This window comes from Peromyscus maniculatus, chromosome 11 (genome assembly GCF_049852395.1).
Source record: "Peromyscus maniculatus bairdii isolate BWxNUB_F1_BW_parent chromosome 11, HU_Pman_BW_mat_3.1, whole genome shotgun sequence".
NCBI lineage: Eukaryota > Metazoa > Chordata > Mammalia > Rodentia > Cricetidae > Peromyscus > Peromyscus maniculatus.
Window position 1 is genome coordinate 40648765 of NC_134862.1, and position 26463 is coordinate 40675227.

The window sequence follows — 26463 nt, forward strand, 5'->3', positions numbered from 1 at the left end:
GGCAAAGGGGGGAAATTAGTTATTTCACTTGCAAATCCTAGCAGGGGTATGAGTTAAGAATAAATAAGAAACTCTACTGTCCCTGCCATCATGAAAGTTAAGCAAATGAATGCATTTGCATGACAGTCCTGGTCTCTAACGATAATTTACCATGCACAGGCTCCACTGTCCCAGGACCACCGCCCCCCCCCACCGCCCCCCCCCACCGCCCCCCCCCCCACCTGAAATCCTACAGGCTTGACAGGTGTAAGATCTCCAAGTCAAAGGCTATGGATGGCAACTTACCTCATAGTAACAATTCTCCACAGAGCACGTGTGAATGCCAAGGTAAGCTTAGCTTTGAGATGCTGGTGTTAAAAATATGAAAGGTGGACGCTTACGCGTTAATTTTATTACTTGTTCCAAGGAGGCTCCCAAATGTTTAATATTTATTGAAAAGGGGATTTCCACATCAGGGGAGCCATGCCTTTAAATGGTTGTTAAGATCCTCAGGACCATCCTTCCCAGCTTTCTAAAGTGGTTCAGTTTCATGCAAAGCCAGCTTTTTCTAGTGAGTCACCAACTGTCTAACTAAAAGTGATCTCAAATGAAGGTATCACTTCATGCAGCTTCTTACTATTAATGAACTGAGAAACTAATGGGGAAATCCCTATCAGAGTATGTTCCCAAATTCTGGTTGAGGAGGGCACACACTTGAGAATGAAGAGTCCTGGCTGAAGAAGTAGGAAAGAAAGTCCAGAGCATCCCCACTGAAGGGGGCAAGTTCTTCGGTGGGCAAAGCCCATAGGACCGGCCATCAAACAAAAATGCTGAGTGAAGAGCTTTTGAGAAAAGGAAAAAAAAAAAAAGAGGGTTGTGCCTGCCCAAAGGGAGGACCTGGCACAGGAGAGAGACAAGAGCCGAGTGAGAACTCACGACTACACTAGCCCCTTATTTCTACCAGAGTGTCTAGGAGGGTCAACCCCCAGGGCTAAAGGGAAGCCCTCCTGGGGCTCTGGTAACAACAGCTGCTTCTCGGAGGGCAGCATGGTTGCCCTCTGCCTTGGTGACACCTGGCCACTCCTCAGAACGCACCGTCACAGGGGCTGGACCCACGGCCAGATCATCTGCATCTTTCCATGACACACACGAGGTATGGGCAGCATCTTTATTCAGGGGTGGCCGGAAGTCTCCACCTCTCCACCGAGCAGCATGTGGCTGGCCTACAGCAAATGACCTGAACCGTCAAACCGGAAGACTGCTCCCCACCTTCAAGGCTCTGAACCCCAACACGCCAAAGCAAGGATGTGGAGGCTTTAACGGGGCACCGGAGGGCCGGTGTCAGCTTCCTTCCACTTGCTCGGCTCTCCTGTCTCAAAACGTCTAAGGGCCGGGGAGCATGCAGAAGTGGACATCACAGCCTTCACTCATGGCAACAGTTTCCAAGTGTCCGGACCTGTGAGAGCGGCGTGCACACCGGCACTGCCCAGCTCCCCGGGCCAGGGCGGAGTCTGGCTTCACACTCCCCTTCTCCCTTAGGGCACACTGAAGTACCGGATATTAAATGGAGTGGTATGATGGGAACTCTCTCCATGCTGGCCTGACTCCATGCAGGGAGAGGGCCAAGAACTGAAGCCTGAGATCCCCTGTCAAAAGCAGCTGCTCCCAAACTCCGTCAGGCTCACCCAAGGCAGCCAGGGGCCTAAATGTAGGCTTTTGTGAGGCAGATCCAGGAAGGGGCTGAGGACGGAGGCTGCTCCCCAAAAGTCTGTGCCTTCACCCAACCCCACACATAACAGGATCCGGCGGTTTGTTTACACTCACGGTGGCGCGGTGGGGCCACTTTCCCTAACCTCCTCCCTCGAATAACTGAATTTTCACACTTTGCAAAGGCTCCACCTACAACTCACCCACTCAGGCCCACACACCTGCTCCTGTCATTCACAGCTCTGTCTTCCTGTCTCCAACCCAGGCAAAGGAAAACCCTAGTGAACTGCCTACCAAGCCAACCCCATGGCAGACTTACTCCTGAGCAGGGAGGGACCAGAGGAGCAGGCCACAGGCCCAGCCTAGAACTCTGGCCCCACTTAGCACAGCAGTCCCTAGAAGGAGCAGCTCTGTGTACACAAAAGCACCCTGGAGGGGCACTTCAGGAGACATTAAACCTGTGGTTTCCTGAACCCCTCACAACACCCACATAGCCCATCCTCAGGGGACAGGGTCCAGTCAGTTTCTCCCTCCCACCCAGAAGCCTTACTTCCTGTGTATTTTGAAGGAGCACGAATAGTAACAGCAGAAAACCCAGCCTACAGTCGCCCGACCAGCTGTGTGATCTTGGATCAGAGTCCGCCTCTGAGCCTGAATCTCTTCCTAATGAAAACCCGACTGCTCCCTCAGAGGACCTAACCCCGAGGTTAATGAGGATGAACCCTGCATCAGCACTTCCCTCAATAAGTACCCAAGAACGTGAAGAATTCCTCTCGGTATCTTCAAGAAGTATATCCAGCCCATTCACCCGACAACCTCACCCCCATGAAAGCTAACATCTGCCCTTAGAGACAAGTTCCCAATGCCTTTTGACCCAGCTCATCGGGGTTAGCTGAATTAGAGAAAGGGGGTGCCCCAGAGCTGGCAATGGGGCCAACAGACTGTTTCCTGCTACCCCAGGGGACCCACGTGGAGTGGTTCACCATCACCTGTAACTCCAGCTTCAAGAGTCCCGACACCTTCTTCTAGCACCCTGGGCATCTATACACACGTGGCATACATTAACACAGTCACACCAAAAAAAGTTTTTTAATCCTCTTCCCTCAAGTTAGAGACCGGGAATCTGAAGATCTGGAAGTGGGGGGGGGGGGGGTAACAGAGGCGTGGCCAGACCTCCCGCCTTTTTGTCGTCTTCTTCCTTGGAAGGCAGTATCAGACCTTGTCAGCTGGACTGGGAGAAAGCAGAACACAGGGGCAAATAGTCCCAGTGCCCTGAGATGAGGAGACTGTGAGACAGTCCTCTGGAGCAGAACAGTGGCCCCCAAAGAAGTCCACGCTATTCCTGGTCCAGCAGATATATCACCATCCACAGCACAAAGGACTGTGCAGACAGAAGGAAGGTTAAAGTCTCAGTAATGGGCTCCCTGGCTAGCCCAATCTCATCAGACTGGTCCTCAGGGAAATCCTTCAGGATGGGAGAGATACAAAGTGGCTGGGAAAGGCACAACAGCATGTGGTCCTGCAGAGCCCTGTAAGCGCAGTGAGGCTCTATCAGGCTTCTCACCCGCATGGCCATCAAGTAACAACCATATTCTGTGCCTCTACGTTTATCACAGCTACAGAGGCGCCTTCAAGCCTGTAACTCAGACGGCAGGCTTCATTCTGACACCCCTGGTAAGTGTAGACAGAGTTCCTTTAAAGCAAGAGTGCCTGCTGGATGACTCTCGGGGTCATGAGAGTGCTCTCAGGTGAGTGGCCGAGACGCGAGCCCTTTGAGGGCTAGGGTAGCAGGTAAGTGTGTCCTCCAGAGGAAAGGCTGGTGGAAGACAGTGAACACCCCAGGCCCTGAGATCCTGAGGCCTGAGTTCTAGCCCAAGCCAACTGTAAGCACTGGGCTTCCCCCTCTGGGTCGGTCATCTCACCAAGTAGGGCCAACTCACCACGCTGCCCCGCCTTTCTCCCCTGACTGGGGACAGAAGCTGTGGAGTCAGCAAACCAGCTTCTACTCGACGCTCTGCCAGGGACACACAGTTCATCACAGGGTTTCTGAGGCGGCTGGGCCACTGTAACGCAAGGCACTTTTGTTTCGGCCTGGCCTGTACTGCTCCCTCCTGGAAATCTAAGGTATTACAACCACCCTGGTTTTAAGATTAGAACCCTCCATGCATGGGACCCACTTCAGTGGTTTCTCCCACCCACCTGCCCTGACTCCAAAGAGATCAGCGCTCACTGTCACAGGCCCTCATCTAAGAGGGGCCATTCCCGTGCCGATCCATCGAGGAGGCCCTCTTCTCCCTCCAGGGCTCTGCACCCACCACCAAAGGCCCTTTCCACAGTCTGGAAGAGCAGAGGCAAGAGGTCAAGGCCTGAGCCCCGGCAAGGAAGAGAATGAAGACTTTCAACTATTAAATTTGTTTAGTAAAGACAATTTTGCTCATACAAAACAACAGTTTACAACAGTCTGAGTGCTGAACACACCATCAAAGACGAGGGAGGAGCTGCAGACATCTGGGCCCTGCCTCCAAGCCCAGAGATGCCCAGGAGCCCTCCTCACCAACCCCTGAGGGAGCCACCCCTCCTCCAGCGAGAGGGGAGGGGCATGGGGGACCATGGCACAAAGACTCTTCCCCACCTGGCCCTCCTCAATCCTGGGGAGCCCCCACCCAGGCTGAGTAGTTAGAGGGTAAGGTGGCTAGTGGGCAGGGACAGAGTCAAGACATCTTTGGTGTGAAGACTGCCCCGCCCACCAGGCCATATGGTGGAAATCCAGGAAGACCACACATGGCCCTGCCCTTGCCAAAGAAGGGAGGTTGGCAGGTACCCCAGAGCTCGGGGAAGATGCATGAAATACAAACGCCTTGCAGTATAACCTTCCCAGGCTCACCCATGGGAGCGGAGAGACAGCCTATTGAGAAATGGCTAAAAATTTCAGAGAACTCAACAAGGGTGGGTTAATAACGGCAAGAAGGGCAAGCAGAGGCTGCTCAGTGGTCAGAGCCTCGGGGACCTAGGACCAGCATTACTTTTGGACAGGGCATCCTGAGAGGGCCCAGTCCTCCTGGTGGCTGCTAGTGCCCGCTCACCCCTCGCCGCTTCCCCTGCCCACTAACACAGAGGCCATGACTACCTGGCTCAGGATCTAGACAAGCTATGTAGGCATTTAGGCAGGCTCAGTTCAAGCAGGAGTCCCTGCAGACCTGGCTTCCCTAGACCCTCCAATGCCTGTCCAGTCACTGGCACGGGCCTGGGCGTACACACATGCACACGCTTACCCCTCTGTTGTGCGCACTGGTGATGTCTGGGGGCTTCAGCAGGAGGCCAGAGGCATGCTCCTCCCCCCTCTCCCTGGAGCTCCCAGATTCTAGAGCCAGTGGGGACCCCAGGTTACAGCAGGAGGCCAGAGGGGACAGATGGGACAAGCCAGGGACACTCCCTGTAACAACTTCCACAACACCCTCGGTGAACCCAGCCTTTGCAGACGGGAATGGACTTAGGGAAAGGATGAGGAGCGGGAAAAGGACAATAAAAGAGGTTCCATAAAAATTCTACGTCAAATTACAGACAGAATGCAAAAGGAGCGCGGGCTGGAGAGCACCTCACCCCTCCTCACACATCCCCCTCCAGCCCCTCTCGAGGGAGGCCAGAGCCAAGGGCAGAACTCAGCCAGAGGCGTTTCTGGGCTCCACGGAGCCCAGGACAGGAGGCAGCAGTGGGCAACTTGTGTCTCTTTGTTTCAAAAATATATTCGCGTAGAGTTATTGCTTGTCCTCCAGTGGGGTGGGGACGGAGCGGCTCAGTGGGCCGCAGCCTCCACAGCACGCGCTTTCTTCCGCCTCTTCAGAAGCAGAGGGTTGGATGCGTCTTCGATCTTCTTTATCTTGATCTGCTCATAGTCAACGCGCATCGTGGCCAAGGCACTGGTCATCTCCTCCTGGGAGCGGGGTCAGGATTGTGCAGCGGGGAAAGAGAGCAGAGACATAAGCAGTGAGACACAGGCAAGGCAGAGCAAGGGTGGAGGGCGGAGGCCAGCCGGGGTCCACACTGCGGAGAGCAGCATCCCCAGCTCTGGGTCCCACGTGTAGCTACTCTCCCGGGAACCCTCTGACGAGCCCTGGCAGCCATCAGGATCTCCGGGGCAGATCCTGTAGGACCTGTCATAGGCCACTCCCTGGACAGGGCTTTAGCACCTCCTCCATACCGAGGAGATAGTGCCCAACGCCCTTCCAGGTCCTATCAGAGCCCTGGGGAGAAGGGGGCTCATGGGAAGCAGCCGGCAGAGTCTGGGTAGACAGAAAGCTTTTTGTTGCTACGGGATGAAGAACACAGACCCAAACGGTCCTAGGTCAGGGCCAGCACTCATGCTGGGGACATCCTCTAAAGTGCCCCTCACTTGGTGGCAGGTGTCCCTCACCTTGACGTCCTCCCACCGCTCCTTGTCCTCCTTCAGGACACGGCTGGTGTGCAGTGGAGTCTGAGGGACCTTCGTAGATTGCTGAGGAGAGAGAAACGGGGTCAAGTGACAGTGTGGAGCAGTAAGTCCTGATGAAGCACCATACTAAGCAACAACAGTCCCTTGCAGCCAGGTCTCCCCAGCCCATGAAGCTTACCATGATCCAGGGGTGGTTCATGAATTCTGTGATGGTCATTCTCTGGGTTGGCTCTGTTTTCAGCAGATTCCGGATAAGCATCTTCACTACGGGGCGAGACAGAAGACACAGCAGCTCAGAGGATGGGACGGCTCAGGGGGCGGGACAGGTCAGGGGACGGGACAGGTCATGGACAGTGTGGTGATATTTTATTTGTGCACCCCAATAAAGCTTATCTGAAGATCAGGAAAAAGCCAGCCACTATATTAAACAAATCGGACAGTGGTAGCACACGCCTTTAATCCTAGCATTCGGGAGGCAGAGAACCATCTGGATCTCTGTGAGCTCAAGACCACAGTGAGAATAGAGCTAGGTATGGTTGCACATGCCTTTAATCCCAGCACTAACCATGGAGGTCTGGAGGTCTGGATGTCTGTAGAGACAGACAGGAAGTGATGTAGCTGGGCAGAAAGAGGAAGTAAGAGGGCAGGGACAGAAAGGCACATAGGCATGGGTATACAGGAAGTAGGCCTCTCTTTGGCTGAGGATTTCCTAGTGGTAAGAATGTGGCTGGCTTCTTTCTGCATCCCTGACCTCTCTGCTTTTCACCCCAATATCTGGCTCCGGGTTTATTATTAATAAGACCAGTTAGCAATTCATCTTACAGGACGGGACAGCTCAGGGGATGATGGGATGGTTCAGAGAACAGGGATGGACAGTTCAGGGGACAAATAGTTCAGGGGACAGGACAGCTCAGAGGACGGGACAGCTTAGGGGACAGAGACAGCTCAGAGGACGGGACAGCTCAGGAGCTATTCTTTGCCCTGCACTTTTCTGCATTAATCGGGCTCTGAAGGAGACTGTATGGAGGCAGCTACCCAAGATCAGTGGCTCCAAGGACCATCACACTAAACCATCAGACAAGCCTACACAGACCATGGCTCTGACCCCACCTCAGGCACTTCCCAGAGGCAAGACACACCTAGAAGGCACAGGAACAAGTACAAGCTCCAGTTCCAGCACCCACGTGAGACAAGCACCTGTACCTCCATGTGCACACACTCGCTCACACACTCATTCCTATGCCTCCATGTGCACACACTCACTCACACACTCTTTCCTATACCTCCATGTGCACACACTCACTCACACACTTTCCTATACCTCCATGTGCACACACTCGCTCACACACTCATTCCTATACCTCCATGTGCACACACTCGCTCACACACTCTTTCCTGTACCTCCATGTGCACACACTTGCTCACATACTCTTTCCTATACCTCCACGTGCACACACTCGCTCACACACTCATTCCTATACCTCCATGTGCACACACTCGCTCACACACTCTTTCCCTTGTTCCCGAAGGCTGGTTCCTACCTTCTTCTGATACTTCTGACCATTCTGGGTTAGGAAATTCATACTGGCCCATTCGGATACGAGTCTTCATACCCGGAGAGATGGCAAGGCCATGATTGGAATAGAAGGGGGGATACCCACACAGCCTAAAGAGAACGACAAAGTGGGTGTTATTTAGGAACTTGTACCAAGTTAGTTAGGATCTTGTACCAAGATCAGGGTGAGAAACAGTCTCTTGAAATCGTCACAGAGAAACAGGAAACTCTGATACAGACCCAGCAGGACCCAAGAATCTAATGTGCCAAGGACGTCAACTCAACAGTCTAGCCCAGTCGCTAGTCTGTACCACCCCTCAGCAGCCAGAACCTGCTAAGCATCAAGTGAAGCAGGGATACAGGGGATTCCCAGGGAACTCCCCCATCCAAAGGGGAAATGTCTGTCTCTTCCTCTTGTCCTGTGGTACAAGCTTCTCCAGCTCCCTAACGCACTGCAGCCTAGCACCCAGCCACACCCCGGCCACTTACAGAATATACATGATGACACCCAAGGACCACATGTCACAGGATTTGTCATATTTCTCTGGGCCCAGCACTTCCGGAGCTGTAAAGCAAAGATCACTGTGGGTTGTCCTGGCTCTTTGAACACTGAGTCTTTCATCCCATCATAATGGAAGAGCAGCTGGAGTGGGGGAGGGAACAGAAGGCCCTGCCCCAGAAGGGGCTCTGCAGCTGGACTCTTAGGGTGAAACATTCCCAAACTGCTGAAGACCTGCAAACACGCGTTGCCCACTTAACTTTACAAACATGTTTTGGGAGCTTATTCTATGAGTCAGCTGGGACTTCAGCTCCACAGAGAATGTGACAGAAACTATGGCTCTTCAGAAGAGTAAACAGACACCTAACTGTGCCCTAAGCCCAGCAAACTATTTTCATAACTCTTGGTCACAGCTTAACTTTGGCAGAGCACTCGTGATGGAGTCCTGTCAGCCAGTTCCAGTGAGGACATAAAGACTCAGCACTCCTAGGATCTATGGTCTCCGGAGACCAACAGAACAAGGGGCTGGGACACAGCCTGGGTAACGACTCAGCCCTCGGGCCTCCCCTAAACTCACCTACATAGTATGGTGTGTAACACGGAGTGGTCAGAGAGTTGTGACTGGTGGTTTCCTTGGCAAAGCCAAAATCGGTGAGTTTCAGAATGGCATTGGGCCTTTTGGAAGTATATAAGAGGTTCTCGGGCTGTAGAAAGAGAGATGATGAAGTAACAACCCTGTGGAAATACTATGAGAAACCCAGGGGCAAGGATTGTGCCTTCCCTTCATCTGCTCAACCAACCGTGCATCCATCCAGTCCCCCTGCTCTGCACACCATGAGGACATCAGCTCCCTGCTGCAGAGGGCCAGAAAACCAGAGACTAGTGCCTGGAACTGTGGGGAACACTGCTGGGCCAGAGAGCTGTGTGTGGGACCGTGAGGGACTGATGAGGAGACCCAGGGCTGAGCGCAGCCCAAGAGGGATTACTACTAAGTGTGTGGTCCTCTGCACCAAACTCCACAGGCCACAGACTGGTCTGCAGACCCACCCTGCCCCGAGGAACCAGGCGATCAGGGTGTAAGGGCACTCCTGGTCCCCTTCTCCCAGCTCATGGGGTATAAAGAGGTGGTACCTTGACATCCCGGTGAGCAATGTTGATCGAGTGCAAATACTGGATGGCCTCACCAATGCTCTTCATGATTTCTGATGCTTCTGCAGAAAAGAGAGAGAAACACACGATGAGGTCTGAAAGCTCGAAACACCAACCTACCAATGCAGCCTCAGTCTCCCACACCCACAACTCATCAGAGACACAAAGAAGCTGGGAACTGGCCCACAGCTGAGGGAGAGAGGTGCTCCTAGCAGTGAGCCTGAGAAGGCAACATCCCAGCCTCTCCTGTGAGCAGGTCCTGCAAAGGCCCTACAGTTGCCTACTACCCTGTCCACCCAAAGCTATCCCCACAGCAGACCCCCTCTACCTCTTTCTGTGAATGCCTGGTCTCCTCGGTCCTGGATTCGACTAAAAAGCTCGCCACCATCGAGACTGAAAAAAATGGGCACAGTGAAAGATCTGGAAACTAGCAAGTTACCCCACCCCCACCACACTCCACTGCCCCGAAGGAAATCAAGTGCCCATATTCCAAGCTTCAAGGTCCCCAGTGAGCTGCATCCAGAGGCAGAGGCAGCTCAGTGTGACGGGGCTAAGCTGGACAGGACACCGCAGGCTGCTCACCACTCCATGACGATCAGCAGACACTTCCTCCCCGCGTACAGGTTCTCGTAGACATCGACGATGTGCACGATGTGTGGGCACTGGGAAGCCCTCCAGTGCAGCTCCACCTCCCGGCGTGCCTTCGGGCAGTCCTGGAGCATCTGCAGGGACAGCACCTCCTGAGTGACATGAGCCCACAGGGGAGAGCTGGCGCCCCACCCCCATGTTGTTGGAAGCTATGTCCATGTGGCAGCTTTCCCATGACCACCACAGATGAGCTCTCTCAAGGCCTAAGGCCTCTTCCATAGCATCTTCCCTGGTCTTTCTCCCTCTGGGATCCTAGGATCACTCGGCGGTAACTTGAACCACTCTACACAAAACTTCAACTTGACCTCCAAAGCTTGAACAGCAAGGCTGAGACAGCCCTCATTGCCAATAGCCACCAAGGCCTTCCATCAGCAAAGAGTGAAGTCTGTAGAAGGCAGGAAACAGTCAAGTATCGGAGGACAGCGTCCCATGGAGACAGACTGAAAGAACCACTACAAGGAAAGGTGGACAAAAAGAGAGAGACTCCAGAATCATCAGGAACAGAAACCAAGATCACTCAAACCTACAGCAGATCCAGACAGACAGCCTCTGGAGTCAGCTGGGTGCTGGTCGGAACCCTAGTGTCAACCACATCGGCAGCCTTGAGCAAGTTGTACAACTCAGTGAGCCTCCTTCACACCCCTGCCTCTTCCCTAGACCAGGTGTCCTGGGGCATTAAGTGAAACTGGACCCTCACCAGCCTTAAAGGCTCGTTAGTGTCATTTCTAGCTTAGGAACAAGCCGAAGATCCAAAAGGCCCAGAACTCTGAAGGCTATTTATCGGGAGACAGCCACAGAAAAAGGCCCAGGGTCCAGACCGTCTCCTGCACCAGCGGCTAGGAGCATGCTGTCACCATGCAATACCAGTGAGGGGACTGGCCTAAGACCACAGAGTAGTGTGTTGAAGGGAAGCAAGTGAAACACACAGCAGCTTCCCGAATCCTCGTGACATCACCAAGTATCCCATATCCCGCCAGGCATACCTGCAATGCCAGCCACTGGGAGACCAGACAAGAGAGAAAGACTTCAAGGCTGATCGCGGCTCCATAATGAATCCAAGGCAAGCCTGGGCTATGTGAGGCCCTATCCCCCAAACAAAACAAAACAAACAAACAGAAAAAAAAAAAAAAACTAAGAATAATCTCCTGACCGCTTAAACTTTTTTAGTAGAATTCTGTTGGGAGCCAAAGGCATCCTAACACACCTCTGCTTCGTAAAGTGGAATAACAGCTTGTCCACAGACAGGCTATGAAGGTTGAATTGTGTTCAGTAGTAGTAACTATCATTGTTACCAGAGTGCCTACTGAGTGTGGGGCATAAATGCTAAAATCCTTAAGACACAGACCCACACAGACTTACCAATACATCACACACTCCAACGGCTCTGGACACTGTGCAGGCCAAGCTGACAGGCAAACAGCCAGGCCAGGGAGCAGACAGACAGGCAGGCAGCAGACAGACAGACACACAGACACACAGACAGTGGAGGCATCCAGACACGTGATAAGGTGAGAACTAGGCACTAACTAAAATGAAGTTATCTGGCCGAGGTAAGCAGGGGCTGAGAGGATAGCTCAAGTCCATGAAGCTAGCACCTGGTGAGGAGGTCCAGACAGCTGAGGTGCAGCCAAAGGCAAGCACAGGAACCTCCACCGAGAAAACGAACGTGCTTTCATGCTGTGCTCCACGCTGTGCTGAACCGTTTCTAAAGGACACACTACAGAGAAGTAGCCTGCCCAAGGATACGCTTCCAGGAAGACAGCTATGGTCTGACTCCAAATTCCAAGTCTCTCTACCCTGTATCTCAGAGTCTAAGAGAAGGCTAGAGGCTGAAATTTCTCGGAGTGGCTTCGAAGAAGCAACTTCCCGTGCAGAAGCCCACAACTAGATTACTATCTCCCACTATCTGCTGGTGTCAGAAGACAGGATGCAAGCTCCCCATTGTGTCACACTGCCACCGTGTGGCCAAACAAGGGCACGGCACAAGCTCTGTGTGGAGTGTGTTGGGGTTGGGAGGCAGGTATTTTGACTTTCCCATGCTGTAGGAGGAACAGAGAGGCACTGGCCAATTCCATGTGCATGTAATTCAACTCAACAAGTACTGACTGAATTACTAGAGGCCACACAAGTTACTGAACGTCAAAACCAACACAGAACGACGATCTGAATGTTCAGGCTGGTGGAGAAGAGTGAACAAGAGGTGGGCACTGGAAATACTTACGATTCAGTTCTCTCTCCTCCTCACACTGTAGAATGAAAGTAGAAAGAATCCTAAGGGGGAGCTCACACCCTCACACTCGCCTCCACATCTGGGGGCAGGGGATATCAGAGATGCACCGCCAGGTAACCAAGGCATCAGAGCAGGCTCCAGGCCACGCTTCTGTGTTTTCCAGAGCCAGATTAACCACTAGGTCCATTTGTGTCAGCCCTCTGTGGAGGCCACAAGGCCGAAGCAGACGAAATCCTCAAGAGGGCAGAGCGCAGCAGAGTGTGCTGAGGAAAATCAACCCTCACGCTGGACACTTGGCTTGGGATCCAGGAACACAACTGTCTGAGGATTAAACACGATCCAAGCACTGGTGTCCACAGCCTGGACTCACACATGATGCTGAGGGGCGGAGGGGTGGACATCACGACTGAATGCCTCTCTGCTCCCTCACAGCAGCCAGGAGTGAGGGGCTGCAGGCGGCCTCTCTCCTCCAGATGAAGTCAACTGGAACAGGATTAGGAGAATTCTCAATTCTTAGGGAAACCTAAAATTTCCCAGGAAGACAAGTAACCAATATGAAATTAGGTTTCATTCTCTAGAAAGCTGGTTAGGTTGCAGAGACGAGGCTTAACTATGAAAGAGTTCATTTTTAGAATGAACAGAGTTTATAGTGGAGTTCCACTTTTGTTTTGTTTCATTTGAGATAGGGTCTCCCTATATATCCCAGTCACGTGTTTATCAGACCCTCACTGAGTTGGAAAAATAAGCGAAGCTATGACAGACCTTCACATCCGTCAGACAGGCTGACGTCACAAGGCAGGGCCATGAGGTGCCAATGCCACTTTTATTCAAGTGCAGGACACATCAAACCTGGAGAGGGAGCCAAAACTGCAAACCTGAATACATGGCTAAGTAAAGAGAGAAAAGAGAGGCACCTGGAGCCCCACCCCACGGGCAGACGGGACAAGACGCTGCCAGAGGACCCTGGCCAGGGCCAGCTGGAGCAGCAGGTGCAGCAGAAGCAGGAGTCACTGGAGAACAAAGGACCCAGGACCTTAACTCCGCACCAGAAAATAGACTTTCCCACTAAAAACACCCAGGCCCTGATTGAGGGTGCACCTGAGAGGAACTCCGAAATCTAAGGTACCCATGCTAAGCCTGGAGCCGATTCTGTGCCTAGACTCAGCCCTACATGGCGCGTCTGAAATTCTGAAAGGTCAAAAGATGTGTGTTCTAAACTAAGGTGCCAGAGCCAGGGCTGCCTGCCAAGTGTGGCAGGGGTCAGGATCAGGTCATGGAGCCCACAACCCAGGAAGGAAGTTCTAAGACAGCAGCCGTGAGGGAGGTGTAGGACTGCCCGGTGTTGAAAATGGGCCCCGGACGCTGGCCATACACCTCTGAGCCCCTCACCTTCCCTCCAGATCTTCCACCATGGGATCTCCTGAGAAGACACTCTAAATCAAACTAAACCTCACACACACACACACACACACACACACACACACACACACACACACACAGACCTTTTTTTCCCTTTGGGACAGAATCCCCAATGGGAAAGAAAGAGAGAGGCGCCAGGGCCTGCGGCGCTCCCCGCCCACAGCAGACAAGGACAACAGGCGCACCGAATGAGCTGCCCACACAAACTCCACAGACCTCCCAAGCCCTGTGACCTCTGGGGACGGGGCTCCTAACCCCTCTGTGCCTCCCATTTCCTCATCTCCTGAACATCCAGTGACAGACCTATGGGGTCACCCGCTGTACTAAACAGGTCTGCCATGTGAACAGCACGCACACTGCCGAGATGGGTTCTTGGCGGCACGTCAGTGATCTGCTTTTACTATTCTGTCCCTGCGTAGTAGTCTATTAGCTCCCCTGAAGTGGGCAGCTGGGATCCCAATCACACTCACTTCACTTGGGGGTTATTCACAGCTCCAGGCACCAGGCAGTGGGGACCCAGGATACAGGGCGGCCCTGAGTTCTCCCTCCGCACACCACTTAAAGGGACAGCTGGAGCCGAGACGTGCTGATTCCGACCTGGTGCCAAGAGTGATGCAAAAGTCCATTTCAGGTGCCAAGTGTGTGACCGTGTGGTGTGCTGCTAAACACGACCTCCACGTTCCCAGGAGGCAGCCGGGTCGGAGGAAACACCTCACCACTCCCTGCGGCCAGGGCACGGTCTCTTCACTCTGGACCACAAACGCCTCTTTGGTACCGCCCGGTTGCCCCAGCTGCTATGCAAGGCAAAAGGAAAGCAGGCCTGGAAAGGCCCCGCTGGAGGCAGGTCTGTAGACAGGCCTCCTTGTCAACCTCCTGAGTGAGCGGCAGGCGCAGCTCGGGGGAGGGGTATCTCCAAGGAAAACGGCCAAGTCCGTGCAATGTCGTCTCACCTGTCTGACGCCCACACGGGGCGGGAACATCCTATTTTATACATGAGATCATCCAGTATGGAGAAATCCCTCCACAGGCCCTTGCAGCCAGCTGAGGCAGGACTGGAATGTGAAGCCCCTGTAGCACGCCTCCACCCAGGCAACTAGACACCCACATCTGTGGGCTAGGTTACCTCCTGAGCGCTCAGTCTCCACAGGAAAACGGCTTGTGCCCAGGGGTGCAGGCTCAAGTCCCCCTCAGTGGTCCCACCTCAGGAAGGAGTGGACTGGGCCTGCTCAGCCATTCTCTGACCTACCCCAGCTCTGCTCACTCCTACCTTAGCGCCACATACAGCTCTTCCAGGGAGAAGTCTCCTCAACAATGTCTAGGCCTCCCCTTCCCACAGGAAGCCTGGGAAGTGGAGCCTCCACACAACACGAGAAGCTAACCCAGCCCTAGTTAGACAACTGTAAAAGATGAAAGGCATGAAGACGTCTCAGAGCTCGGCAACCAGAACATACCATCCTTACAACCTCAGCCAGGTCCGTCAAGATTCGGGCTGGAGAGGGGCACACACTCAATGCCCTCACTCTGCCAAACCTAGAGTGCCCAGCGTGTACCCACACTGGCTCCGGGGATGAGGAGACCACGGAAGGCATTAACAAATAAGCATGAGACCCCAAGCCATGGGACTTAATTATACTATAAGGAGACACACACCTCAAGCTCTGCCCCCAAAAGCACATCAACTGATTATACACTGTATGTAACCTGTTCTGCAAATGCAGTAGGTAAGATGCTGCCACAGACGCAGCCACCGTGGTAAGAGAGTCTCAACTCCCAAACCACTGACAGCTGCCAACAGGCCTGAAAGACACGCCATACTGTTCATCTACCTGTGATCCAAAGCATGAGGGGGCAGCGGACGCACGCCCACCTCATCACTGATAGAGATAAAGGAGTCTGTCCGCCTGCTGGAGCCTCTGCGGGACTCAACGAGGATGGCAGATATGCTGCCCCAGAAACTGATGCCAACATAAAACCAACAACAGATCGATCCCCAAATCCTCAGAAAGCAGACAAATAGGTACATGGGTGTAGAGTACCAGGGCCCTGTGCATGTATTCCCACACATTTGGTCAGAACAAAAATCAATTCTCTATTTGTTACTGAATTTTATAACTACGATGAAGGAACGTCTCCACCCAAAATTAAACTGACATGAGGAATCCTAGTACCAAAAGCCATGAACACTCTCGCCATGCTGCCCAGAAGTGACCTCCCCTGAGGTGACCCCCGCTGTGCCCCTTCATGCTCCAGAAGCACCAGCAAGGCAGCTGCAAAGGACCGAGGCTCAACCGAAGGTCACACTGTAAATGACAGATTTTCCAAACAGTTGCGATGCACAGTGGGTAAATGCTAACTGGACTCTAGCAAAGACCACCAACCCAACATAAAACTGGATAAAGGATAAGAAAGGAGGTTCAAAGAAAAAGAACCACAACTGCTAAGTGAAAATGCCCACTGCAACTCATAAAGAGGAATACTTATTAAAGGGCCATAACTGTGCCAGGCTGGCAAAACTTTAACATTTGAACAAACTCCTAGACTGGCAGATATTCAGGGAACAGATTCTCACTCACGACTGAAAGAATTCTACTTTTGGAGAAATCTGGTCATACCTATGAAAACTGTGTTTAAATCTTCGATCCAGGAATGGCCCTGCAAAGCCTTTTCTTGCAGCACTGAACGGCAGGGAGCCTGCTAGCACCCAGATGTCTACAAACAAGGAGCTGATCAAGATGTGTACACACAGATGCAGACCACAGAACACGGTGCCCTCGGGGAGAGAATGAAGCGGCTTCTCGGCCGTCACCACGGGGAGAACGGGGTGCTGTGGCTGGGAAAGCGCTCAAGGAGCCAGGTGGTGCTCTGGCTGTGTTTAATGTCCTTCTTAATGGAACTGCATTCACATTTCCTAAGTAACTTTCAAAGCACAGCCCTCAAGACAAGATGCACACTCACCAACGCGTTAATTTAGGTTTACTATAAATGGGAAGGATTACAGGCAACACTTTTCTTCTTTTGTGTAGTTCTTAAATTTCTTTTTTTTTAAAAAAGAAAGAAATGAAAACTAAACAGAATGTATAACTCCCTGTGTATTTCTGCTGTTGTTTTGTTTCTTAAGACAGAGGAAAGAGGTTGGTGAACCAGCCCCATGGGTAAAGGCACATGTTGACAAGCCTGGGTACCTGAGTTCAATCCCCAGGACCCATATGGTGGAAGGAGAGAACAGACTCCCATAAGTCATAAATAAGAAGAATATGGGATGTGGGGGGGGGGTGTGCATGTGTGTGCATGCATATGTGTAAAACAGAAGAGAAAGAACATGTGGCCTCATGAATGCCTAAGGTTTTCTTGGAGGAAATTGTTTTTAAGTTAACAGTGCTGGGCTGGAGAGACAGTTCAGTGTGTAAGAGCACCAGTCAGAGGACTTGGGTTCAACTCCCAGCACTCACTCACGTGGTGCTCACAGCCATTGGTACCTCCAGTCATGGGGAGTCAACACCCTCTTCTGGCCTCCACAGGCACTGCACACACATGGTGCACAAACATAGATTCAGGCAAAACACTCGTTTACATAAAATAAAATCTCAAAATAGGAGTTAACAGTGCTGATCACCAGTAAGCAGACCTTATAGACACGCACATATTCTACACACACACACACACACACACACACACACACACACACACACACACACACACATACTTTTTTTCTACTTTTTATGTTTGTATGATTCTTTAACGGCTGCATGAATTTCTTTTTTGGAAATGATTCAGAGGAGCTTTGAACTGGGGTGGGGTTATGTGCACCGCACAGGCCTGGTCTTCTTCCTTCCAGAGGGAAAGGAGCAGAACTGAGGGACAGCCCGGTGACAGGAGGATGCGCATGTGCACAGGAGAGTAAGAAGGCATCACAACTTCCTGGAGAACGGAGCCAAACTATGACCGAAGGCAAACTAGGTCCAAACCACACCGCTGCTCACAACTTCTGACCCGCGTGGAAACGAACCCTGTGCATACATAGTAGGGACAGTACTTCTCAGGAGGCCTCAGCGGGAGAGTGGTTTGAGTGAGAAATGGCCCAGAGGGCTCGGAGTATTTGAACACTTGGTCCCCGTTGGCAGAGTTTCAAAAAAATGAAATCCGGAGCGTCTGGAACTCATCACCAGAGGTGGGCTTGGGGGTTACAGCCTTCCCTGCTTCCCTCTCTCTGCGTCCTGTGTGCCACAGAAATGTGGTCAGTCAGCGTGCTATTCCTGAAAGCACGTCATGCCTTCCCCACCAGTATGGACTCTAGCCCTCTGGAATCATAAGCCAAAATTAACTCTTAGTTGCTTTTGATCGAGTGCTTTTGATCCTGGTATTTTATCAAAGCAACAGAAAAATAACTAATGTAGGTAAGAAGGTGAGAGACTGGGAACACTAATGTTTCTTTCTATTCCAACAGACAAATTAGGACTTAGAAACAAAAAGAGCAATTTTCATAGATATGGAACTACCGTGTGTCAGTTACACTTCACACAAGACATTACTGCTACACTGGAGCCTGAGAGCCTACAGGATACAGTCTATTGCCGACTCCACCTTACGAAGATGACTACTGAAGCCACTTGCCCAAGGCCAACCCGCTAGTAAAAGATAAATCTAAGATTCACACTCCAGCCTCTAGGTTTTGGGTGTGTTTTGGTCTGTTTGGTATATGGCTTAATGGTGGTAGTGATTTGTTTTTACCATAAATGAGTTTTTAAGGCATTTGAGCCCCAAATACTTGCTGCTAAACTATCTCATCCATCCTAGATGTCTCCCATTGTGCTGGCTAATTTTAGGTCAACTTGACACAGGCTGGAGTCATCTGAGAGGAGGGAACCTCAATTGAGAAAATGCCTCCAGAAGACTGGGCTGTAGACAAGCCTAAAGGGTGTTTTCTTACTTAGAGATTGGTGGGGGAGGGCCCAGCCCATTGTGGGTGGGAATATCCCTGGGCTAGCGGTCCTAGGTTCTATAAGAAAGCCGGACGAGCAGGCCATGGGGAGCAAGCCAGCAACCCTCCATGGCCTCTGCATCAGCTCCTGCCTCCAGGTTCCTGCCCTGTTTGAGTTCCTGTCCTGACTTCCTTCAATGATGAACAGTGATGTGGAAGTGTGAGCCAAATAAACCCTTTCTTCCCCAAGATGCTTTGGTCACGGTGTTTCATCACAGCAATAAAAAACCCAAAGATACCTGTAGATGTAACCAATCGTATTATTAAAATAAGAAGCACAGAGCCAAGGTAAAAGAGAAAAGCCGAGAGGTCAGAGCTCAGAGATAAAATCTTACCTCCTGCAGTGCTCCTAGCTTCCCCGAGAGAGGGAGGTACTTCCTGTGTCCCTGTTTAAATAATCTTTCTGTTCTGCCTTCTCATTGGTTGTAAACCCAACCACATGACTGCCTCATCACTGCCTGTAAGTACCGCCCTCCAGGTCTTAAAGGCGTATGTCTCCAATACTGGCTGTATCCCTGAACACACAGAAATCTACCTAGCTCTTCTAACCACCACGCTCTTACTATGGCTCTAATAGCTCTGACCCCAGGGCAACTTTATTTATTAACATAAAATTAAAATAACATTTCAGTACAAATAAAATACCACCACAGATACCCATCCCTGCTGTATTCCTGGGCCTCTGCAGTTCTTCACATCTCATTCTCTCTCTCTCTCTCTCTCTCTCTCTCTCTCTCTCTCTCTCTCTCTCACACACACACACACACACACACACACACACACACACACACACACACATGCACACACACGCTACTTCATTCCTGAGGCCAGTGCAAAGCCTGACATCAAAAGAGTCTCAATGAGCACTAACTAAATGGACAGACTGTATCTGCCACAGGCCATGTTTTCCAACAAATCACAAGGCATCTTTCCCAGAAATCAAGACAAAGCCAGGTGAAAAGGAGACACACCAAACTCTTTAAGTTGGTCCTAGACTGAAGTTCAAGCAACAGGAAGAAAAATGACATATTCTTTGTAGTATTTAGTGGGTGAGACTTGTAAGAATCAGCAGAGATCTTTTTTCTTTTTCTTTTTTTTTTTTCTTTTTTTTAGAGATTTATTTATTTGTTATGTATACAACATTCTGCCTCCATGTATGCCTGCACGCCAGAAGAGGGCACCAGATCTCATTATAGATGGCTATGAGCCATCATGTGGTTGCTGGGAATTGAACTCAGGACCTCTGGAAGAACAGCCAGTGTTCTTAACCTCTGAGCCATCTCTCCAGCCCAAGATCTTTTTTCATTACAGCAGAGGGGGGTCAGGAGCTCATTCAATTTGCCCTGTCACATCAAGTGCCAAGTTTTCATTCAAATGGTAAAGTACAATGCCATCTTCCAGCCTCCACTTTAGCTGAATGAGGTTCATGCTCATAAACCCGAACAGGTCTGATGGGAAGATGGGGAGGGGGAGGGGAGGGTGAAAGATAAAGCAGCTCCTACAAATTGAGAGCCAACACTCAGGGACACATGAGCACACAAATGCACACACTGCGTCAAGAGAGAAAGAACCAGAAGGCAGAAGCAGTCTGTGTAACACATGGGAGAATGGGTGAGAAGGAAGAGACGACAGCCACTCTTTGCCACATCGTTAATAAAAATGACCCAGATATGGGACAGTTCTCTAGTCCCCTAACACAAGAGCACACATGACAGAGAAGTTAACTTCTGTTCTGCTAAGAACAAGGCCCTGGGTAATGTCTTGTGTAACTGTACTCATCCCTCACCCAGCTGAAGACACAAGCCAAGGAGCTGTCTGAACTGGCTGACCAGAGAGTATCTGGTGCTCAAACACACAGACACCCCTTAGCAAGAGCAAGAGCAAGAAGGCCACACTGGGAGGAAGTGTTCAAACCCACAGAGGAGAGAAGGGGTAAGGAGACCTGCAGTGCTGGGATCAAAGGCACGCACCATCACAACCCAGCCAGCCGGCTTTCTTAGACAGGCCAGGACCACCTGCACAGAGAGGGTGATGCCTCACAGTGGGCTGGCCCTCCTGTATTAATAAATAATCAAGACAACCCCCCACAGACACGCCCACAGACCAATCTGATCTAGGCAATCCCTCCACCGAGGCTTTCCCCTCAATTTGACTCTAGACTGTGTCAAGCTGACAATCAATGCTAACTAGGACACCTTCTTCTCTACAAGTCCCTCCACTAGATAACAAAACAAAATCTAAATTCGGAATTTGGTCCTTCCTACCTGCTGTCACCTCCCAACATTCCCGACATTGAAGTGACATGACATGTAACGACACGAGGCACTTCAGGACTTCCTGTCTTTGCACCTTTCAAAACCATCCCGGTGTCCTCCATTCCTGTGAAACTTCTCCAGCCACTTCACGGCCCAGTCAGCCCCTCTTTCTTCCTCATTCCCACAAGCCTGTAAGTCACAGCACCTAACAGTTGTTATGATTTGAGTCTAAGAAGTTCCCCAGGGTTCATGTGTTAACCCCTGGGCCCCCGTCGGTGGTGCTAATTTGGGACGTTCTGGATAGTCAAGAGGTTGAGACCTGACTGGAGAAAGTAGGTCACCGGAGGTGAGTCCTTAGATGTATCCTGTCACCGGCTCCTCCTGTCTTGTTATTTCCTGTCTGCCACAGGTACACAGCTCTCTCTGCCGCATTCTTCCACGCACATGGGGCCAGGTGACCACGGACTGGACCCTCTGAAACTTTAGTCAATCTAAACTGTTCCTCAGACGGCTTCTGACAGCTGTTTGGTCAGAACAAAGCAAAAGCTTAAAACACCGGCGTAACTCACAACATGACTCTCCTCCCACCACAGGCCCCTTGGAGGCCAAGGCAATGTCTTGCCACCCTTTGACTCCAAGTCTTAAGCCCCCACTACATGGCATTTGAATATTCCCTAAAAATCTGCTGACTAACTCAGAGAATATATCCCATGACTAACTCGGGAATGTCATGCTGTGGAACAATCTTTTTCTATACTATGAATATGTGTTACTCTCATTTGCTAATAAAAAGCTGATTGGCTGACAGCTGGGCAGGAAGAGATTGAGCTTGAGAGCCAGACAGGGGGATTCTGGGAAGAGGAAGAGCAGAGTCAGAGAGTCACCGGAAAACACAGAGAAGTAATATGAGAATGTCATACTGAGAAAGGGTACCAAAAGCCACGTGGCTAAACACAGATAAGAATTATGAATTAATTTAAGCGTAAGAGCTAGTTAGTAGTAAGTCTGAGCTAATGAGCAAGCATTTACAATTAATAAAAGCCTCTGTGTGGTAATTTGGGAAGTGGCTGCTGGGAATTTGCAAACAGGCGGTCAGGACAGGCACAACATCATTCTTGGCTTTGTCTACTATTTTACCGATGAGCTGACTGAAGATATCACAGACAACCAGCTTATCAAATTTGCAAGTGACAAGAAAGTAAATAAAGATCAGTAAGCGTTCTAGGTAACAGATGTTTTTAAAGATGTAATAGGAGAAATACTGGCCAAAATCACCTCCCAAAAGTTCTGTTAGTGTTTCCAAAAGCAAAGAGCCCTCTCAAGGAGTCAGCTCCAGACACCAGGGAGAAAAGGCTCTGAGTGCCTGGGGTGGGACCCAGTTGGTCTACCATCATCTGAGCAGTGGCCCAAAGAAGTTTTCTAACATCAGACCTCCAGTTCCCTTTGCCATAACTTAGGGGTAACAATGTATCTGCTGAAGTGTTAATAAAACTGTACTTAGGGCTGTGCCCTCCTTCAATACACTTATATGTTGTTGGTTTATTATTAGGCTACTTCTAAGAATAATGAAGGATGTAAAGAATTGTGATTAAAAGCATAGCTCTGAAATTAAGAGTTCAAATACCAACTTTAAGCTTGGGAGCTTGCTGGGCCTTAACCAATTATTTCACTTTCTAAGTCTCCACTGCCCTCAACCATTAAATGGAGACAATGATGGAATCTATCAAAGATACTAACTCACTAACTGCCTACTTCCAGTTGGTTGGGGTGGGGAAACGTTGAAAATAAACTAGTATCTCTTAATAGAAAACTGGTTTAAAAAGTACATGATCTAGCTACACCACAGAATGATATGCAATTGCTGGGGAGATCAAGTGGATATAGATATACTGAAACCACAAGTTCTTCAGATACTTGCAGCAGGCTTTCCTTTAGGCCTCCAACCAGCTCCCAAATCATGACATGGAGACTTATTATTAGTTATGAATGCTCAGTCTTAGTTTATGTCCCACTATATCTTATCATTTAAATTAACCTTTTTCTCTTCAACTATGTTTTGCCTCAGGGCTTTCTACCATCTTTCATTCTGTGTGTCCTACTCCTTGTCTGGCTGGTTGGAGGCTGCCTGTCTGAAAAAAAGGATGTCTCCCTCTCCCTCTGATTCTCTCAAGCCTAGATTCCTCCTCCTCCTACCTACTCTCTCTGTCTGCCGGCTCCACCTATCCCTCCTCAGTCTGGCTATTAGCATTCAGCTTTTTATTAGACTGATCAGGTGCCTCAGGCAGACAAGGTAAAACAGCAACACATCTTCATATAATTAACAAATGCAGCATAAACAAATGTAACACATCTTGACACAGTTAAACACATATTCTGCAACATGAACAAATGTAACACATCTTGACACAGTTAAACACATATTCTGCAACATAAACAAATGTAACACATCTTTACACAGTTAAACACATATTCTGCAACATAAACAAATGTAACACATCTTTACACAGTTAAACAAATATTCTGCAATATAAACAAATGTAACACATCTTTACATAGTTAAGCAACTATTCTGCAACAAGATCAAAATCACTTCATTCTACATTCTGATAGGCAGGAATAAATTATTCCAAGTGTGGCTCGACATGACGATCTCCAAGAGGAATATTGCCCCACATCCCTAACACAGACCCACCCTCTAGAAAGTAAAGGAGGAACAAAATGGAAAGACATGGATGTTTCATGGCTGTGTACATCCCATGCAGGTGCCACGCTAGTCTTCTCTGTATAGTTCCAATTTCAGTGAATGTGCTGCCACCAAACTAGACTGATGTTTGCCCCCAAAGCACGGTTGGCAGTATCTGGCAAATATTTTGATCATTATGGCTTTGGGAAACACACTACAACTGCATCTAATGAGGAGAGGCCATAATGCTGCTAATTCCTACACAGCATAGATCAATACCACCCTCTCCCCACCCCCACTTCACCCCCACTCTCCCCAGCCCCCACCACAAAGATGCATCTCGTCAATAATACGAAGGCTGCTTTAAACCATAGAGTCCAGATTAAGCTAATTTTAACAGTAGCTTTTTCATCAGACAGAAACAAGGATTAAATGAGACAATGGCAAGCAGAACGTATGCAGCTAATGTTATTAGTATCAAAAGTTTGACATGACGTCATGCTGAGTACCTTAACAGCACTTATATCCACAGCATTCTGACTCACATGAACTCATCTGATGTCACAGCTCCACCCACTTTCTGCACTGCACACACACAATCACATCCCGACTACCGCTGCTCAGTTCTAGGTCACAGTGAAAACAGTGCTCCTTTCTCAAAACGGAATAACCAGGTGTAGCAGATCTGAGACCCATGACACAGCCCAATAAACCAGCGCAACGGACCTGAAAAAGAGAACCCTCAAGAGGCAGTCCAGGGGTCAAAGCAGTAACAGTCCTAAAATTCTACGGGGTGTCACCAAAAGGGACTAAATTCTACTTTCCTTGGTGGCAGTGAGCAGGTTAACAATGGTCAAGTCTTGAGAGCCAGCCACTTTCCTCTCCCTGAAAAAGTTGGGTGGGCTCCAAGGAGGAGCTACGGTCTCTGCGCGAGTCACTCAGTTGAGGAGTAGGCTCTCCCTAATCTCAGACGGTGAGAAGACAGGGCAGTTGGCCAGAAACAAGAAGCAACAGTCTCCAGGCCCCAAGCAATCCCATGCCAGCTACTCACCCAAGAGAAATGAAAACATTAGGTTCGTAAGAAAAAGACCTGCGCAAGAAGGCACATGGAACTACTCATCCGTTCTCAAAACTGGGAACAACCCAAGCCCACACACAGAAGACCAGAGAAGCAAATTATCATGCCCACACATGGCGCGGGACTCCGCACAAGAAGTAACAGACTGCCAACACATGCAACCATGTGAATGAACCTCGGGCAAGAGTTCATGCACACAGGCACACACATACATACACACACGAGCGGAAGGGTGTGTGTGAGTGTGTCCATCTTGTAAAGGGGTATGGCTGGGAAGAGCATGGGGGAATTTACTAGAGGAACAACCTTTTCGTTATACAGACTTGGGTTGTACGTGGAACACATTAGCAAATGCTAGACTCAAATGTGTACGTGTGCTGAAAGTATGGGGTGAAACGCACTGACGTCTAAACTAACTATGAAATGCATCCTCCAGATACAATGTGAATGGTCGCTAAGTTGAAGGATGAAAAGAGTGACCAACAGTGTCGTCAGTGGCTAATGGCGGAGCCTAGGTGGCTGGGCAGATGGGCGCTAACGGCACATCTGAAATGGGAAGGAGAAAGAACAGCCAGTTCCCAGCGCTCGGGGACCAGGAGGTGGCTGGGAGGTCATGGGAGGAAGGTTAAGGCAGTGCTAGTTTCGGCCAGGCTGACCTGGTGGCAGGCCACGCTGGCCAGCACAGAGTAAATGTAAAGTTGATGCTTAGACCTTGAATGCCACCTCCTGCTCCTATGGACCAGCTGCATCATTATGTGACTGTGGTCAGAAACAAGTCCCGCCCACTCTAGCCTTGGCTGAAGGGATCCAGCACCCAGGGAGGGGGTAAGAATACATGTGCTGTCCAGTTTTGACAAACCCTATTTATAACATCTCTAGAAGCCACGTTTCTAGATAGAAACCGAATACACAGATGCCAATCCAAGCCTCACACATCTCCAGCAGTTCCACACAAGCCAAAAACAGGGGGCCTGCTGTTTCACCAACTGCTCCCCAGAGAAACGGCCTGAGGTCCAAGCAGCCCTCGACCATCTGCACATGGATGCTCCACTTTGCAGATGATCCACAGCAAAATTCTGAACCAATAAGCAGAAGGCCTGTCTCTTAGCCCCAGTCAGTCTGTCTCTCTGTCTGTGTGTGTGTGTGTGTGTGTGTGTGTGTGTGTGTGTGTGTGTGTGTGTGTGTGTAAAACAAACAACAATATGGAAGCCAAAGAGAATTAAAGGAATATATTTTTCTGGATGGAAAAAAATTCACTCATATTTTTCAAAGTCCAGTTTCAATAATTTTAAGACTACTGTCTCTGTTCCCACCCCCACTCCAATGATATAGATCATCTAAATCTGGCTGCATAAGACAACATGTGATAGACTGTCATGTGATCAAAGAATATGCCAGAAAGTAGCACAAGTCAGTTCCAACTTAGGCACTACAGTCAACTTAGCGAGAAGCGATGGTCAGGTCACTTTCATGTTTTCTTCCCTACACAATCTAAGACATGCCTGGCCTGAGTGGGCCCTGTGCATCTCCCCAGAAAAGAACCGGACAGCAGAGAACTTCTGGCCATCAGTGCCTACAACTGGGTCTGCTCTTTCTCAACCTGGCCTTTCTGGTTTCCAGGGACCCGGAACCATCTGGAGCTTCTGGACTCAAGGTCTTACAGGAGGCGTATACATTTCAAATAAAACCATCTCACAAACCAAAACAACTTCTAGGCCGGAGGGGGGGGGGGGTAAGGATGGGTGGATGTGTGGATGGGTGGCAGCTCAGAGGCTGTGTGCTTTAAATGAGGAATGCCCCCTGTAGGCTCAGGCATTTCAAGGCTTGATCCCCAGAGGGTAGTCCAGTTTCAGA

At 50.2% G+C, this 26463-nt stretch overlaps 1 protein-coding gene and 1 pseudogene across 1 annotated transcript in view; both read right to left on the bottom strand.

The window, feature by feature from the left end:
• Positions 1-4082: 4082 nt before the first annotated feature.
• The window catches only part of Mapkapk2 (MAPK activated protein kinase 2), a 44305-nt gene continuing 21924 nt past the window's right edge, over positions 4083-26463 (bottom strand). Inside the window, exons 2-10 of the mRNA XM_006995330.4 lie at positions 9901-10040; positions 9647-9711; positions 9301-9380; positions 8747-8873; positions 8160-8235; positions 7657-7781; positions 6294-6379; positions 6098-6178; positions 4083-5617 (exon numbers count right to left, since the gene is read on the bottom strand). Of these exons, the coding sequence (XP_006995392.3) occupies positions 5480-5617; positions 6098-6178; positions 6294-6379; positions 7657-7781; positions 8160-8235; positions 8747-8873; positions 9301-9380; positions 9647-9711; positions 9901-10040 (918 nt within the window). The 3' untranslated portion in view covers positions 4083-5479. The remainder of the gene's footprint in view (positions 5618-6097; positions 6179-6293; positions 6380-7656; positions 7782-8159; positions 8236-8746; positions 8874-9300; positions 9381-9646; positions 9712-9900; positions 10041-26463) is intronic.
• On the bottom strand, positions 23570-23668 carry LOC143267894 (U6 spliceosomal RNA; annotated as a pseudogene).